This window comes from Microcaecilia unicolor, chromosome 4 (genome assembly GCF_901765095.1).
Source record: "Microcaecilia unicolor chromosome 4, aMicUni1.1, whole genome shotgun sequence".
Classification (NCBI taxonomy): Eukaryota; Metazoa; Chordata; class Amphibia; order Gymnophiona; family Siphonopidae; genus Microcaecilia; species Microcaecilia unicolor.
Window position 1 is genome coordinate 103,175,355 of NC_044034.1, and position 17,844 is coordinate 103,193,198.

At 46.3% G+C, this 17,844-nt stretch overlaps 1 protein-coding gene across 1 annotated transcript in view; it reads left to right on the top strand.

The window, feature by feature from the left end:
* ELF1 (E74 like ETS transcription factor 1) overlaps positions 1 to 17,844 on the top strand; it is a 303,862-nt gene that overhangs the window by 274,225 nt on the left and 11,793 nt on the right. Inside the window, exon 8 of the mRNA XM_030200555.1 lies at positions 991 to 1,183. Within this exon, the coding sequence (XP_030056415.1) occupies positions 991 to 1,183 (193 nt within the window). The remainder of the gene's footprint in view (positions 1 to 990; positions 1,184 to 17,844) is intronic.

Sequence of the window (17,844 nt, forward strand, 5' to 3'; positions counted from 1 at the left end):
TGTTTCAAAACCAAGAATGCGTTGCCTGAGAGAAAAAACAGCCACTTAGCAAGCAATGGGCAGAGTGAAGAGCAGCGCTGGAGATAGACCTGCAGTGTCTGCTCCTCCGGGTCCTCCTTAGCCTCCAAAGGGGGACCCGGCGCTGGAGTTTTTTCTCTCCTGTTGGGACGCAATCATCCAGCTCCCATCAGGAGAGAGAGAGACCCTGGCGCTGGGCCCCCCCTTGGAGACCCGGGCCTGGGGAATTTTGCCCCCCCCCCTCTCTCTGCGGCCCTGTTACTGCCTGTGGTCAGCATGAAATGTCTGAGGCAGACTTAGGGGGTTGATACTTGATAACAGCCAGTGGGGGAAACATGATTCATGTCAGACCAAAAAAAAAAAAAAAAACCCCAGAGCTGACATTTTTTAAGATAAGTCTTTGAACTTTAATATATTTTGAAGATATCTCACTATAATCAATATGACGTTGCAGTTCAACATGTAAACACTTTATTAGAAAAATAAAATAACAATTTTGGACCAGTGACGATTTGAGTGCAGAATTGTAACGGAGGAAAGTTTGTATCTACATTCAGTTCCACTGCTGAGGTCCTATAAACCTTAGATAGGAATTGAACATAAACCCATTTTTTATGTTTGTAGCCTGCATAATCAGTTTGACAGCACCTTCCTAATACTTTAGATTTTATTTTTAGATATAATTTCGGTGAAGCAAACGTACTCCTTAATTTTCTACTAAAAGTGTCCTTCACAGCTTGGTGGTGTTTTACTGACAACCACACTGGTGTAAATCACTACATTTTATGACATGTATCCCGAAATAATGGCAATTTGAGTATCTTCCTCCAGCTTAGAATTTAGCTTCGTTGTGAGCATTGTGTATCTGAAAAATATTTTTATGTCTTCTGACAAATAATTGAATGTAGCTTTGTGTGTATTTGGTGTTTCAGTACATTTTTGATGTTGTTGCAAATTATTTGTTTGTTACAGGAAACACAATTTATCTATGGGAGTTCTTATTAGCTTTGCTGCAGGACAAGGCTACATGTCCAAAGTATATCAAGTGGACCCAAAAAGAGAAAGGCATCTTTAAACTGGTAGATTCCAAAGCTGTGTCCAGGTTATGGGGGAAACACAAAAACAAGCCAGACATGAATTACGAAACTATGGGCAGAGCGCTCAGGTAGGCTGGCATCTAACAGCAACTAGGTTTCTCATCGTGAAGCTTCTTTTTGTCCTTCCATCTTTGTTCCTCTGCATTTGTCTGTTTGTCTGATCATAGCACATTAATAAAGCTAAAAGCTGAATCAATCGAGATTTCATTGTGAAATGCTTCCCTCCCATACATTATCTTGTTTACTTTTATTATTATTTTTATACCTTTTGTATTATTTAGGGGTTGTGCTGGTTAAATTATCTGTCTTTACATCTTTCTTTTATTTAGAAAAGCATTTTGTAATTGGCAACAAAGAACTGGTTATTAGTGGGTGTTTGAACCAGTTCTTCCAGAAACAATTATCAATTGAAGTGCATTCAGATTTGTGGTTTTCATTTTATTTACGTTTCTTTCCATACTAAAGCATCTGTAGAGACAGAGAACATGATGCACATTTATCTTCCTCTCAGCACCTCCCCTTTCTACAAGCTTTGATCCTAGGCAGGCTATGGATGCAAGACAAATCAATATTTTATAGAAAAATAGCATTAGCAGCAATGGCATTAATATTCCTACAGTAGCTCAACCAGTCACCTATCTTATTCTTAAATATTGGTACAGTGTCAAAAATCAATATGTTTTTAGATTTTGTCAAAACTTGTTTAGATCATTTTCTAGCCACAGAGGAGATGGCAGTTTTTTCTATAGCCCTGGGACTATGCTAGAAGAAGTGCTTGCCCATACTCTAAATAATCTCAAATATTTTACAAATGGAAGCACTGAAAGCCTGTCATCTTGCGAGCATAGATGCACCTTGGCTCATATTTCTGTAATTTGAGATACCTACTTTGGCTCACTATTTAAATCTCTTGTATTGGTAAACAAATGTGGCCACAACATTATAATACAACTATTATAATTATTAACATAAAGCACAAAATTGAATGCTACACCACCTAGTACAATCATCAATATGTATTACTCCTTCCCCAACCCTCCATTCCTTAATTTCCTGCAAATGTCCTCAGTGTCTCAAGGCCCCTTTCCCCCCCCCCCCCCCCCCCCCCCCCCCCCCAAGGCAGAATATGCAACACCATATAACGTCCCTTGAGCCAAGGATCTGGGATTCTCTATCTTCCAAGTTCATATTCACACCTGTCATCCCTTAGTCTCTCCCCCTGCAACTCTTATTAACCCCAACAACATATTAAGTACTGCACTTTTGCCCTTGACATATATGATCGAATGTGGTCCTCCCATACAGCCAAGAATACCTGTTTGCACTTTGGGGGCCTTTTGACTTCCCGCTATTCAGTTATCATTTGGTTGTGGAGCTCATCTCTCCATTCCTTGTCATCAAGCAGATGAATCCATTACGAATGGGTTGTGTCCATCAACCAGCAGGGGGAGATAGAGAGCATTGAAAAACCATAGTGCCTCATGGCCAGCTAGCTCCATCTGCCTCTTTAGTATTCTCTATCTCCCCAGCAGGGTGGACGCAGCTTATTCAGCTCCTTCAAAAAATCTGCCTGGGGTGGCTCCTGTGCTTTTGCCAGTGGTAGCAGGGGTGTTGGGGGCTATTGCAGCTCCACTTTGAAGGCACATAGGTTCGCCCTTTCCCTGCCTTACCCGCCCCCCCGATGTGGATGTAGACACATAGGTTTGCCCTGTCCCTGTCTTTTCCCACACTCTCCTTTGTGGATGCAGGCACATTGGTTAGTCCTTTCCCTGCCTTTCCCACTCTACTGATCCTCCGGAGTTGGAAATTTGCCTCTATTGCTGTTGCCTCTAACTTTCCTCACAGCGTTAAAAAAAAAAAAAAAAAAGTCACGTCGCGCTTTGGCGCTGTGATTCCAGAAAAGAGGCTTTCTTCTGATTGTGCAGCGTGACCGGAGCTCTGTGGACTCGGTCTGGTGAGGTAAGAGCGTTCTGTAGCTCCTCCGGGGAGGGCCCGCAATCAGGACGTTTTTGGCGCGAATCCCCATTTTGAATTTTCCGCCGTTTTTGGCGATGGCTGCAGAGATTGTTAAGCGCTGTTCCTGTTAAAAAGAGCTCTCCCGCAGGGGTCTCATTTTGCCCTGCTAACTGTTCCCCCCCCCCCCAGTGGAGTCTGGCCTTGGATTGCCGTCAGGCGTGTTTTCCCCTGACAGCTGGCCACAAGACAAGCGCAGAAGGGTTAATTCCCCTTCAGAGAGTGCCCCCCCCCCGGTCGGGATGTGAGGATTCTGAGGGGTCTGGCAGGCCCTCGTGGTCTGAAGAGCCAGAGGAAGGTGCAGGATTGCCACCAGATCTAGATAATCCTTCCGCGGTGAGGATTTTCCACTGCAACGAGCTGCCAGGGCTTATTTCTGATGCCTTGCAGGTCCTCTCGATTGAAGATCCTGGGAGTGGCGAAGCCTCCTCCGGTAATCTGAGGATGGCCAGTACTAAGAAGCCTACTTGAGCCTTTCCTTTGCATAACTCCATCCAAGAGCTTATTTCGGCTCAATGAGCTGACCCCGAGGGGCCTTTGAAAGTCGCCAGGGCCTCTAAGTGAGGGGCATTTCGCGCGCCTAGCAGTGCCTAAAGTGGATACCCTAGTCTCGGCTGTAACAAAGAGGACTACCCTCCCAGTTGAAGGAGGAGTCACCCTGAAGGAAATGCAAGACCGACGCCTGGAATCAGCTCTGAAACGGTCCTTTGAAATTTCAGGTCTATCCTTACAGGCGTCTGCATGCAGCTGCTATGCTGCCCGAGCCTGCCTCACTTGGTTGCAGAAGGCAGTGGAACAGCCCGGGGATGGAGCGGGACTCCCTTACTGAGGTGGCACCGCGGATGGAGTCAGCCATGTCTTTCTTGGCTGACACCCTTTATGATCTGGTCAAAGCTTCAGCTAAACAGATGGCTGTGGCGGCTCGCCGCCTTCTATGGCTACGGCATTGGGCGACTGACATGGCCTGTAAGCAAAGGTTGGTGAAGTTGCCCTTTCAAGGCCTTCTCCTATTTGGTGAGGAGTTGGAGAAAATTGTTAAAGGCCTGGGGGATGTTAAACCCCAGCGCTTACCCGAGGATAGGCCGAGGCCTTTCTCCAAGGGTCAGGCGGTTCCCTCCTCTTACAGACCTCGCTTCCGTGAAGCTAGAAGGTACCACCCGGGGCGTTTTGCTGGATTCACTTCTCGTGCCCGTTTTCAGCAGAGGAACTCCTTTTGTTCGGACAAGCGGTCCGCAGCGACCGGCTCAAGGCCTGGAGTTCAAGGGCGACCTTCTCAATGATGGTGCGCCGGCCCTCTCCTCAATTCCTGCAATAGGAGGACGGCTTTCCCTCTTTCTCGAGGAGTGGGTCAAGATTTCCTCAGATCAGTGGGTTTTGGACCTGATCAGAGATGGCTACAGAATAGAATTCAATGCCCCGGTGAGAGACGTGTTTGTGGCGTCCCGATGCGGTTCTGCCGTAAAACGGGCAGCGGTAGAGGAGTCCTTGCAAGGCTTGATTCACCTAGGGGCGATGTCCCTGGTGCCTCCCACTGAACACGGCTCTGGCCGTTACTCCATTTAGTTTGTGGTGCCGTGAAAAAGTGGGTCTTTTTGGCCCATCCTCGACTTAAAAGAAGTCAATAAGTCTCTAAGAGTGCGGCATTTTCACATGGAAACCCTGCGCTCCATCATTGCGGCGGTACAGCCAGGAGAGTTTCTCACGTCTCTGGACCTGAAAGAAGCTTACTTGCATATTCCTATTTGGCCCCCGCACCAAAGGTTTCTTCAGTTTGCAGTGATGGGAAAACATTTCCAGTTTCGGCCCTTGCCTTTTGGCCTCGCCACAGCTCCCCGAACCTTTTCCAAGGTAATGGTGGTAGTACTTCTTTTCTCAGGCGAGAGGGTATTCAGGTTCACCCGTACCTAGACGACTGGCTCATCAGAGTGGACTCGACAGAGGAGAGTCGTCAGGTAACAGCCAGAGTGGCCTCTGTACTTCAATCTCTGGGCTGGGTCATCAATATGGCCAAAAGTCACCTGACCCCCTCTCAATCTCTAGAATATTTGGGGGTCCGGTTCGACACAGCTTCGGGGTTTGTTTTTCTTCCCGAGCAAAGGTGGTGCAAGCTTCAGAACCAGGTCCGTCTGCTCCTGAGGATGCCTCGCCCCCGCGCTTGGGACATTGTCCAGCTGTTAGGGTCAATGATGGCCACCTTGGAAGTGGTGCCCTGGGCGAGAGCGCATCTGAGACCTCTGCAGTGCTCCCTGCTTCAACGATGGCCTCCAATTTCTCAGGATTATCAGTGCAGACTCACGTGGCTCCCTGCGGCCTGGCTCAGTATGGAGTGGGGGCTCTCAGACAGCATGCTGTGGCGAGGAATGCCGCTAGCGCTCCCCGATTGGTGCCTGGTGGTAACAGATGCCAGCCTGAAGGGCTGGGGTGCACATTGGAAAACAGTCTTCAAGATTTCTGTTCTGTTATAGGAGGTTGAGTTCGTCCCTCCTTTGTGTTATTGCTCCTGTTCTGGGGCATTCATCTGCTGTGAGGAAAGTTCATGTTATGCTACTTTGCGGTGTAACACTGCTTTGGAAGCTTCAAATACTGAGGAGGCAGATGGAGCTAGCTGGCCATGAGGCACTATGGTTTTTCAGTGCTCTCTATCTCCCCCTGCTAGTTGATAGACACAACCCACTTGTAATGGATTCATCTGCTATGACTAAAGGAAAGAAAATTACCAAGGTAAGAACCTAATTTTCCCTTCTGGAGCTCCCGGTCTAAGCTGCCATATTCAAGTAATTATGTCATATTCCCCCCCCCCCCCCCCCCCCAAAAAAAAAAAGGTTTGTTTTCTATAGTTGATTTCAAAGATAAATAAACTAGGACTGACAGCTGGCTATTTGGAGGATGATTTTGTAAGAAGCTGCTTTGTTTTAGGCACTAAGAATGCATTTAAATGCTGATATCTATCATTTATGCACGTAAGTGGCTTGTTATCAAATGCCAGCGAGCATGCAGGTATGTGAGCAAGTTTCATGGCACATACCTTCACTGTGGACATGCACAGAGGTGGAGCATGGGGAGAGCCTGCACTTACATGCATAGAGTATAACATTTCTTAGTTTACACATGCAGAAAGTATGTGCTAATATTTACCCTAGCCTTCATAGTAAGTGAAGGCCGATAAAGACCTGAACGACCTATCCAGTCTGCCCAACTGTCGCACTCATTATCAATTTATAATTAACTCAACAATGAATGTGATGTAATACTTGATCATGGCCTTTCTTTGGCATTTTTGGGACATAGACCATAGAAATACACCTGGCCCTGTCCTTATGTTCCAACTACTGTAGTTGCTTTTGAAGCCCACTCCAGCCTATCTTGTCATTTGTGGTATACAGACCTTAAAAGTCTGCCCAGCATTGTCCTCCGGTTTCATTCTCTGAAGTTGCTGTCTAAGCCCTTTCCAGCCCATCCTAAACCAGATTGTCATATACAGGACACAGACCGTACAAATCTGCCATATATGGGACACATCGTACAAGTTTGCCATATTACGGGATCAGCCCTAATTCATCACAGCCAGAGTTGCCATCTAAGCTTTACTCGACACATCCACATACATGCATCTATTTAAGGATAGGTTTTTTTTATACCATTCATTTTCTAGTTAGAGATACTTTATCCCACGCCATTTTGAATTCTGTCACCGTTTTTGTTAACTTCCTGCCTTGGGAGGCAGGCTTCTACCACCACCTCTGTGAAAAAAAGAATTTCCTGACATTACTCCTGTCTACCACCCCACAACCTCAATTCATGTCCTCTAGTTTTACCGTTTCCCCTTCTCTGGAAAAGATTTGTTTTTATATTAATACCTTTCACGTATTTAAACATCTGTATCATATCTCCCCTGACCTTTCTTTCCTCTAGGGTATACATATTCAGATCTTCCAGTCTGTTCTCATATGTCCTTTGGCGCAAACCCAATACCATTTTTGTCACCTTCCTCTAGAATGCTTCTAGTCTTTTTACATCCTTAGCAAGCTGGTATAAGTGCTAGGGCCTTTATATAGGTGCATTCATTTGCACCTACACTAGTATTTTATAAAGTCAAGTAGGAGTGTTGTAGGAGTATTTGCTGTGATCTCACCCACCCGGTGTGCACATGAGAGCACCTTTACAGCCAACATGGACGCTACAACCTTTCACCTATATGTCTGACTACCAACTGTGCAGAAGTCAGCATTTCAGCTTGTAATAGATTTACTGAAGCCTGCACCACCTCCAAGGTCACTCTGTATCGGGGGAGAATGCATGTCCCTGAGAGAGAGAGAGCTTACGAGATAAGACGGACAATGGAAGCTTCATACAGATGCTGGGAGTACATGGTGGGATTATTTCTGATTGGCTCCCAGAAAACGGATGGGTCGGAGAAGCGGGAACAGAAGGGGAAGAAAGAGTTGGCGGGAAGAAGGAAGAACGGAGAAAGAACAGAAGAAAAGAAGAGGAGAGGACTTGCATTTCTGCAAGCACCTGATTTACCGGAGAGACTTACTGATAATACCTGGCAAAGCTTTTCCCTAGGTTACAGCTGTCTACAGGATCTATACTGAGTCTGTATCATCTGTTGCTGAGCAAGACAAGTGCATCACCTAAGCTCGTGGGACCTTGCTGAGACATTCAGCTGAGGTATCGGAAGGAACCTGATCTGGTGACCGGAACGGTGAGATCATAGCTTACTTCCTTCAAGCTGGGTTAGATAATTGGTCTGTGCTCGGACCCCTCAGATGCGTGACGTCAGGATTTATGATCTCTACTCGCTGTTAGCCTAGTATAAGATTTGTGTGGTAATCATTAGGATCTCGGTATTGTGTTTATCTGTCATTACAGATTAGCCAATAGGATAATCATAGTTAGTCTCTATATTTTTGGTATCATTGTGCATGCAATCAGGAATTGCTGATGCTATAAGCTGATAAGGATTTTTCTATATTTTTGTATATAACCCTGTATAAATAAACTAATATATTCCATTGGTCTGTCCGTTATTTTCCATGTAGCGATTGTCGGGCGGAGGCCACACCCCCTAGACATAAGCGAGTACGTATGTAGGAATTGGCCTCTTACAAAATCTATATAACCACCTACAAATTGGGGGCTCGTCCGGGATGGTTGGTGCAAGAATAGCAGAAGTTAAAACTTTTCTGGGTCTTTTCAGAAAGCTGGTTTGACCTTCTGTTTCTCTTTGCACGAACTGCAGTTCCACCCTAGCTGACGGCAGACCTTTGTTTATACAGCGGTGTTTTATTGCTGTAATTGGTTGACAGATTTATTACTCTGAGCTCCAAAAGAGAAAAAAACGGTTTCTCTAACTCTGTAAGGAAGGAACACAGGGTGTGTTTAGTCTTTAACATGGCGACCGGCACGGTTGGCACATTGCCTGAAATGCTCCTAAGTGAACAGGAGAAGGGCGTGCTGAAAATATTACTGCCACTCTCTCATAGTAAGACGAAACCAGCACCTCCTACAGTAGAGTCTGTACGTGCTTTATTTAGTAGCAGTTCACCGAATAGCTCAGAAGTATATGCTACGGTTTTAAATACAATTATAAAAGAGAAACAGCATTTGTCACAATGGATGCTTTGTGAACTGGGCGTGTCTCTTTTGGCAGTTAAAGACTCTTTGATGAATGAGATAAGAGAGGTATCTGTACCTCTAACAGATTGCATAGCGGATTTGCAGTTAGATTTGTCCCAGACTAGGGAAACTGTCCAGGAGCGAGACAGCGAGTTAGCTGCATTACGAGTTGATTTAGAGACTGCCAAATCTGCTTTAGCAGGAACCAATGTAAGCCCCGCCCCACCTCACTCCTCGGAAGAGATGTGTACGGAGTGCCAGACACTGTATGATAAGTGTAAAACTTTGCAGTGTGACCTATCTGATTGTGAAGCACGTAATTACACATTAAAGCAAGAAATTGCCCAGTACCTCGTGTCTTTTGATTCGTTGCAAGAGAAATTTTCTCGTTTGACTGGTGCTTTACACAACCAGACTAGGGAAACAGATAAGTTGCAGACATTATATCGGGAGCTAAAACAGGTCTCAGAAGGGGTTCAGAGTGAGTTGCGCAGGGAGCTAGTGACCACTCAAGAAGAATCTGTGTCTGTGTTTCAAGATTGGCACGCGGCCAAGCTAGAGTTGGCGGAGTTAAAAGAGAAGCAGGAGACAGTCTCACTGCAATTACAATGTACAGTGAAGGACAGAGATTCATTGTCTAAAGCATTAGATGAGTGCACTGTAAAGATTTCCACAATGCAGCAAGAGCTTACGCACATGGCGCAGGAAGAAGTACCGTATACCTTAGAGTTCCCCGACAGTTTTGCTGCGGGTCACCCAAGCCCAGCTCCCGAAATGAACCGTTACGTGAGCCGGGAGGGACCCGAGTTAAACACACCCATTGGGGGCACGGCTTCGGCTCTTTCCCGCCCCTCTGTACAATCCAGCCCCATAGGGGCTGGTGACCGAAGCAGCAGACCCGAGACAGTGACACACCCATTGGGGGCACGGGACCAGGGACGGCCTGCGGAAATCATCAGCTCACTTGGTCAGGTGCCTAGCTCAGGGTTTCAGCCTTCGGCAGATCCACCCAGTTTTAGCAATACACCTGCCCCGAGGTTCTCTACACCTGCTAGTGATCAGCGGCATGTCAGGCCGGAACCCAAGAAAGGAATGTCTATGGAGAGGCAAGCATATATTATAAAGATGCTATGCACCGTAATAGCGCCTTTTAAAGAGTCTGCCTCGGTATCCATAGAAACCCATCTTAAGGCAGTGCATGAACTCCTGCAGACCATGCACGTCTCTTCTGAGGATGACATCAGAGCCCTCCTCAAATGGACCTTTAGTACCGAGTGCCATGAAGTTCTAGATTTGATCATGTCCGATAACCACCTACAAATTGGGGGCTCGTCCGGTCATCTTCCACCTGTACCTGAGCACACGTCGCATCATAGGGCCAAACAAACTCGAGAGATATGAGGCCCCTGGGAGAGGTAAACCAACTGTCAGTCGTCTCCCCCCCCCTGGCAGGTGTCCCAAGAAGAAGGCAGCCTGCCAAGGATAGGCAAACTTACCTCGACATCATGGAAAGACTGGCCAACTAGAAAGCCAAAAGAATCTCCAGCAGATAGCTCAACTTCAGCAGACTGTGGATTGGTGACCAACAGGTATAAGGTGGTACCGGTGACCTCCAAACATGGCAGAACACCACTTGCCAATCCAAGGTCTCGAAAGTGGGCATGTGGGTTAAAGAACACTACGTTGGCAACAGACATGGAAATACCAAAAAGTGAACCAATGGCCGAAAAAATCAAACCACCGGCCAGACCAAGAAAACGCTTAGATCTGGACCTGGAATTATAAGGTTGCATAGGTTGTACCATGACTTTGTCCAGTTGATGCAAAATGTTCTTCACTTGTGCACGGGCATTTTGCATATAATTGAGAAACCAGGAATGGGTAACAGCAGACAGAGATAAGTTACTCATATTGAAATGTTTCAGTAGCACATGCATTGGGTCAAGGGACACAACTACTTTCTGTGGAACAATCTGGGCCTGGGTAATCAGGAAGCCAGGGGTATCTTGCAGAACAACTCCAGACATGGGACCAGGTTCGATCATCTTGGACCACGATCCCAGCAGCACGGAGATCAAGAACACGATCATCAGGGTTCTTTTCTGCATCTGCAAGGTACAAAGAAAACAGACTATGCTGTTGGGGTGTTAGTACAGTTCGTGTCATCAACACCTACGTCTGGAATCAAATGACTGGGATGACGTGGTCTCAACTGATTGATGTGGACCCATTTAAGGGTGTCTTCACCCTTAGTATTTTTCTTGAGGCAAATTTGGTAAGCCACAGGTGAAGCTTTTTCCACTATTGGGAATGGACCACGCCAACTAGGCAGAAACTTCCTTTCTTTAACCTTGTTTCTGGCAAAATTGAAGTAGAATACCTTGTCGCCAATTTGGTATTCTTTAGAGGTAGTCCCTTGATCATAATAGGCTTTTCTACCTCTAGCGCTACTTTCCAAATTTTTCTGAGCAAAGGCAAAGGCACTTTGCAAATGCTTACGCAAATGGGTGACATATTCATGAGTGGAGGTAGCACTGGACAAGTTCACATCATTAGTCCTGTACAACAAATGAATTGGTAATGTCATTTCCCTACCTGTCATCATCTCAAAAGGAGACACTCCGGTGGAACGGTGGGGTGTGGAACGAATCGCCATAAGGACCAATGGTAAGACAAGGTCCCAATTCTTACCTGAGGATGACACATACTTCTTCAGAATGGTCACGATGGTGCGATTAGCTCTTTCCACCTGTCCCGAAGATTGAGGTCGGTAAGCTATGTGCAACTTACTCTTTACTCCAAGCATCTTCCACATATGTTGAATCACCTCTGCCGTGAACTGAGAACCTTGGTCTGAATCCACTCGCATAGGCAAACCCCACCGGCTGAACACATGATTCAGTAGTAAGGTAGCCGTGGTTTCTGCCGTGCAGTTGGGTGCAGGCAGACACTCCAACCACTTGGTGAACAAGCAGGTGACTGTGAGCAAGTACTTGTTACCACGAGTGGATCGAACTACAGGACCAACCCAATCAATCTGGATATCCGACCAGGGCATGGCGATACCCTTCTTCCTAAGTGGTGCTCGGTGAGATGGTGAAGATGGCTGGAAACGACAACAGGTCAAACACCCTCGCGTGTACAACTGTACATCCTGTCGCATGTGAGGCCAATAAGCTACTTGCTTTAGGGTCTCATAGGTGATATTCTCCCCTCGATGTCCCGCACATGGTTCGTCATGGGCATGCTGCAACATAATGCCTCGATATTCTTTAGGCACCACCCATTGCTCAATGCCATGCTTACTCGTCCGAATAAGCAGGTCCTTGTGAAGTTTGAACTTCTCTCGGGAGGCGTAGAGTATCCTCATTTCCTCATCTTGCTTGTGTTCTTCCGTCAGGGAACAGTCTTGCGGATTCCATATGTACTCATAAAATCTACCGATCACCGGGTCGGATTTCTGTGCCATGACAAGATCAAAGGATGGGACTTCCCTGCACCACTGGACCACCGGCGTGTCGTTGGACTGCTTCGCCTGTCGTCGGGTGACCGCATGGACAGCCGCAGTCTCCACATCTGGGGGTCGCCATAATTCTCCTGTAAGCCAGGTGATCGGCCAAGTCGTTTCCCAGCTTGTCGGGACTGTCAACTTTTGCATGACCCTTGACCTTCTTCCAATAGATGGTCATGTCATGGTCCCTTACCAGTTGATCTAAAATCTGGATCAAGTTTCCATGATGTACTGGTTTTCCTTTGGAATTTAACATATTTTTCTGCTTCCAGATGGGCAAATGGGACACAAAATTCTGTCTCACATAGTCCGAATCCGTACATATGACCAACTGTCGGACTCCTTTCTGAATTGCAGACTGTACCGCCACCAGAGCTGCCACAATCTCAGCGTACTGATTAGTTCGCGAGCCCAAGCTGTGCTTCAGGGTCTCTTCAAGATTGGTTGGATCCCATACCACTCCTACTCCTGCAACCAATTCCTTGACTGTATCACGACGGTAAGCACAACCATCTACATAGACCTTAGGCATGGTAGCACAAGTCTGTTCATCATACAGATGGTGTCGATGAGGTTCTTTCTCTAGCGGGGGAACATCTGCTTCGGGAATACCTGCAATGGAATCCTGTTCTGCACAATCATGTAGGTCAGCCATACCTTGGGCTACTGCGTTACGATGTTTCTGAGCATACCTTACCTCCAGAGGCCAGCCTTGAAGAGCCAATGTCCAGGAGACTATTTTGCTGTTTGACACTCGACCGGTCTTAATTCGGTCACTACCCAAGAAACTGATGGGCTGGTGGCAAGTCTCCACAATTAGCTTCTCACCTTGGATGTAACTTCTGAAGTGTTGCAAAGCCCAAACGGTAGACAGGAGTGCTTTCTCACAGTCGGAATACTTCCTCTCCACATCCGTTAGTCCTTTACTGGCATACGCCACTACCCTCTTATCCGTGTCGTACTTCTGATATAGGACAGCACTCATAGAGTGTTGGGAATATCCCAAGTCCACGTAGAACTCACGACCTCCCTCGGGGTATGCGAGGCATGGGAAGCAGCTAAGCTTGTCTTTCAGCTCCTGCATAGCAGATTTCTGTTCTGGCCCCCAGACCCAAGGTGTATCTTTCTTCAACAACTTGACCAACGGTCGGGTGATCTCCGCATACTCATCTATGAACTGTCTGGAGTAGTTGCAAATTCCTAGAAAGGAACGAAGTTCAGTGATATTGGTGGGCTGTTTCAACTGTTGTAAAGACTGCACTCGCTTCTTCTGGGGTCGCAGACCCTCAGCAGAAATTTCATACCCTAAGTAATTCAGTGATTTCCTGCACCATTGTCCTTTGGCAAGAGTCAGTTTAGCTCCAGCATCTGCCAACTGTGTGAAGACATGCTCCATCTCCTCCAGGTGTTCCTGAAAGGTAGGACTCTTGATCAGAATGTCATCCACATAGACCACTGTTCCTCGAGCTTCAGCATCTGGTAGGGCTTTGTGTAGGAAAATGTTGAATTCAGCAGGTGAATTGAGAAACCCAAAGGGTGTCCTGTTCCACGTATACTGCTTCTTCCCAAACGTAAAAGCCAGTTTATGCTGATCGTGGGGATGGACTGGTACTGTCCAAAACCCTGATGCCAAATCCAGGCTGGTGAAATACTTAGCCCCCCTGATGGTTGCAAGGTTCTGATCCAGTGGAGCCATAGGCCACCGGGACAAGGGTACTCGCTTATTCAACTGACGGTAATCCAGAGCGATTCTCCAGCTGTTATTCTTTTTCAAGATGGGCCACAGAGGGGAGTTGTACGTGCTGTTGCATTGTCTGATGATACCCCTGGTCTCCAAGGTGTTGAGAATCTCTTGTACAGACTCATAGGACGCCAATGGAATCTTATACTGACGCACAAAGACAGGCTTGCTACCAGGTTCCGTAGGCACTCTGGTGACATGTAGGTTCGTAAGTCCACAGTCATACGAATCTACAGCAAAAAGGTCCTTGTAATTGTACAACAACTGAGTCAACTTCCTCTTCTCTGTGTGAGTAGCACAAGCATCAGCCTGTTCCACTTGCTCTTTCACCATAGCATCAAACTCTGAGAAAGGTTGGTTGGATGAAATTTCCACCTGTTCTTTAATGTCCTCCTGCAAGGTTGAGGTTTCCACAGAATTCACCCTTCGAGGCTTCTGAGGTACAGACATTTCCCTGGACAGAAACAAGAAGTCATCTTCCACCTGTACCTGAGCACACGTCGCATCATAGGGCCAAACAAACTCGAGAGATATGAGGCCCCTGGGAGAGGTAAACCAACTGTCAGTCGTCTCCCCCCCCTGGCAGGTGTCCCAAGAAGAAGGCAGCCTGCCAAGGATAGGCAAACTTACCTCGACATCATGGAAAGACTGGCCAACTAGAAAGCCAAAAGAATCTCCAGCAGATAGCTCAACTTCAGCAGACTGTGGATTGGTGACCAACAGGTATAAGGTGGTACCGGTGACCTCCAAACATGGCAGAACACCACTTGCCAATCCAAGGTCTCGAAAGTGGGCATGTGGGTTAAAGAACACTACCTCATCCAGCAGACGTTGTCCTTGAGCGAGGCGAAGCTTGAGGGAAAAATCCCGTACCCTACCTGGAATGGTTACATCCTTGTCACAGACTACCTCACAGACCTGGGGAATGGTCTGTCCAGACTTCAAACAAACAGCCGTAGGTTCAAGTTCCACTGGGTTGTTCTGCATTCTACTCCACAGGACTAGATTCACCAGGTCCACATAAACTCCCAGTCGTGCAAGGCAATCTGACCCCAAACATAAGGGTTCCCTCAAGCCCCGGACAATAGAGAAGTGGTGAGTGAATGTCTTCTTTCCCACAGTCAAGGGAAGGCCACATATTCCGTCAAGCGGCTTGGAGCCTTGTCCCGGTACCTGTACCGAAGTAGAGGAACATCTGCTGAAGGGAAGTTGTACAGACTTACGAATTTGGCTGTACAACGAGTCACTGATGTAGGAGAGATCACTAGTGAACAGTAAAGTAGCTTGAAGCCATTGGGTGTTAGCCACCTGAACTGGTATGGTGAATTCATCACCTTTCTGGGTGATGACAGTCACCTGGCAAGGATGAGCAAAATCAGGACCAGAGATAGGAGATGAGATTTCAAGTGATGCTGAGTCCTGTGAAACAATCTCTAGATGGTCCGCTTGTTGCACCAGCTCTTCATGCTTCTGACCCCCTTTTGGTGCCTCTGTCAACGGAGGCCCCCGCATGGGCGGATCCGCGGAACACCGGAGATCAGTCCGCAGGGGAGTGTCCTGTAGCTCCACAGAGTTGGCATCACCGACTGTACGCCAGTATCTCCCTCGCACATATTTAAGGGGTCGAGTGACTTTAGACCAGATCGTTTCCTCGTCATAATCCAAAACAGGCCGAAATCTCTTCAAAAGGTCATTTCCAATCAGAAATTCTTCACCCTCACTGGTAGTGATGATGGCAGGGTGCCTGACGGTCATCTGTCCAAGCTGTAAAGATAGCCAAACCTGTCCCACAGTTCCAATACTTTGATTGCCATAGGCCACCAGTGACAAGTCGCACGGGGTGACACGCAGCACATCCTGACCCCCCCCCTAGAGATGCCTCGAGTTTCTGAAACATTTCAATATGAGTAACTTATCTCTGTCTGCTGTTACCCATTCCTGGTTTCTCAATTATATGCAAAATGCCCGTGCACAAGTGAAGAACATTTTGCATCAACTGGACAAAGTCATGGTACAACCTATGCAACCTTATAATTCCAGGTCCAGATCTAAGTGTTTTCTTGGTCTGGCCGGTGGTTTGATTTTTTTCGGCCATTGGTTCACTTTTTGGTATTTCCATGTCTGTTGCCAACGTAGTTTCTGTCCAAAAGCTGCAGGCCAATATACAAGCCATCCAAGCAGACTTGAAAGCCATCGAGACCAAATTGGTAGTCCAACAGAGCCAACTTGTGGCCCAGGGTAAAACTATTGCTGATACGGTCACTCTTGTGAATTTACATACACATAAAATTAGTGCTAACACAGCTGATTTGTTGACAATTAAAGGTACCATGAATGAAGACCGTGTGTTTATACAACCTGTTAAGGACCTTATCCAGGATTTATTTAGGGAAGTAGATACTAGTGTTAGTAAGCTAATGCAGGGACAGATACCAACGTACCTGATACCATCTGATGTTGTTAAAGATGCCTTTGCCAAAGTTACCCGTTTGTCTATTGAACCTTTTCAAATTCAAATCGCATTTCATTTAGGTACTGCCCTTCCCCTTTATTTGGATATGGAGCGTATGGAAATTGCCTTCATCCTTAATTTGCCATTTATTATGCCTGAGAATGTATACCAGCTTAAACAAGTTGTAAATGTAGGTACGTGGCATGAGAATTTGTACCTTAATGTTGATACACCTAAGTATGTTGCTTACCAACAGGATGCTCCGCAACATTATTTGGTCCCTAACTTAGACCTTTGCCACAAAACTAAAGATGTTAATTGGCTATGCCCTGGTAAACCTTTCCTGAAAGACACAACAGAAGCTCTTTGTGGCTTGTCCACAGAGAATGTCCAAGAGAAGTGTAAGGTTACCGTGTCAAAATATGACGATTTTTCTGATACCACTGTAGCTGTACTGGATACGGTATGGTTAGTTAGCACACCTAGTACGGAACTTACTGTCACCTTCCAGAAGCATGATGTAATCAACCGTTACACTCTTCCTTGCAATGTTTGTGTGATCGCTGTACCCAAGTATGCTGTTGCCCATGTAGGAGGAGTTTCCATGTTTTATCTTGACACAGACCCGGTTGTTTCTGAGTTGGAAGTGCTTGATGTATTTCGTGGACATCCTATTGACTTTGCTATGGACCTTATACCCTTTTTACAGTCCAAAGACTCTCACACTGTTGAATTATCTGTTGACCATGAGACTCTCGAGGTTGCAGATTACAAACGTCGTTCATCTGATGTCACCCAGTTCCACATGTCCACTCACGTTGTCATCCCACTTTTGACCATCTCGTGGTTCATCATGTTCCTGTGTGCTGTAGTGTTTTGGAGAGACCTTCGTCATTTACGCTATCGCGTAAACACTTTGTCACCTACGGCGATGAGATTGCAAGACTTTATGTAGTTACATCTGACCAGCGTTTTGCCAACAATTTATTCTGTTTTCACTTTTCTGTACTAATATGCTTTGCTTTGCATGATGTGATTATGGTTCATGATTTGTTTGATTAATTTTCATGTGTTAAGACTTTTAACTAACTGCACATGCAGGTTCTATTATTCAGTATTTTGCTGTATTAGCATTTTTGATTTCCTTGTGAACATTATTTTGCTTAATAGAACTGTTGGAAGTGTGTTAGTTTGCATTAGTTGAGATTTACTTTGAAACTTTTTGTAGTTGACCATGAAGTTGTACCTGAATCCTGACTGAACTGTCTGGCTTATTTTTGTAGTTAGGTTGGAGAAGGCCATTACTCCTTTGTAGTAATTTCCATCTTCAAGGGGGGGAATCTGTAGGAGTATTTGCTGTGATCTCACCCACCCGGTGTGCACATGAGAGCAC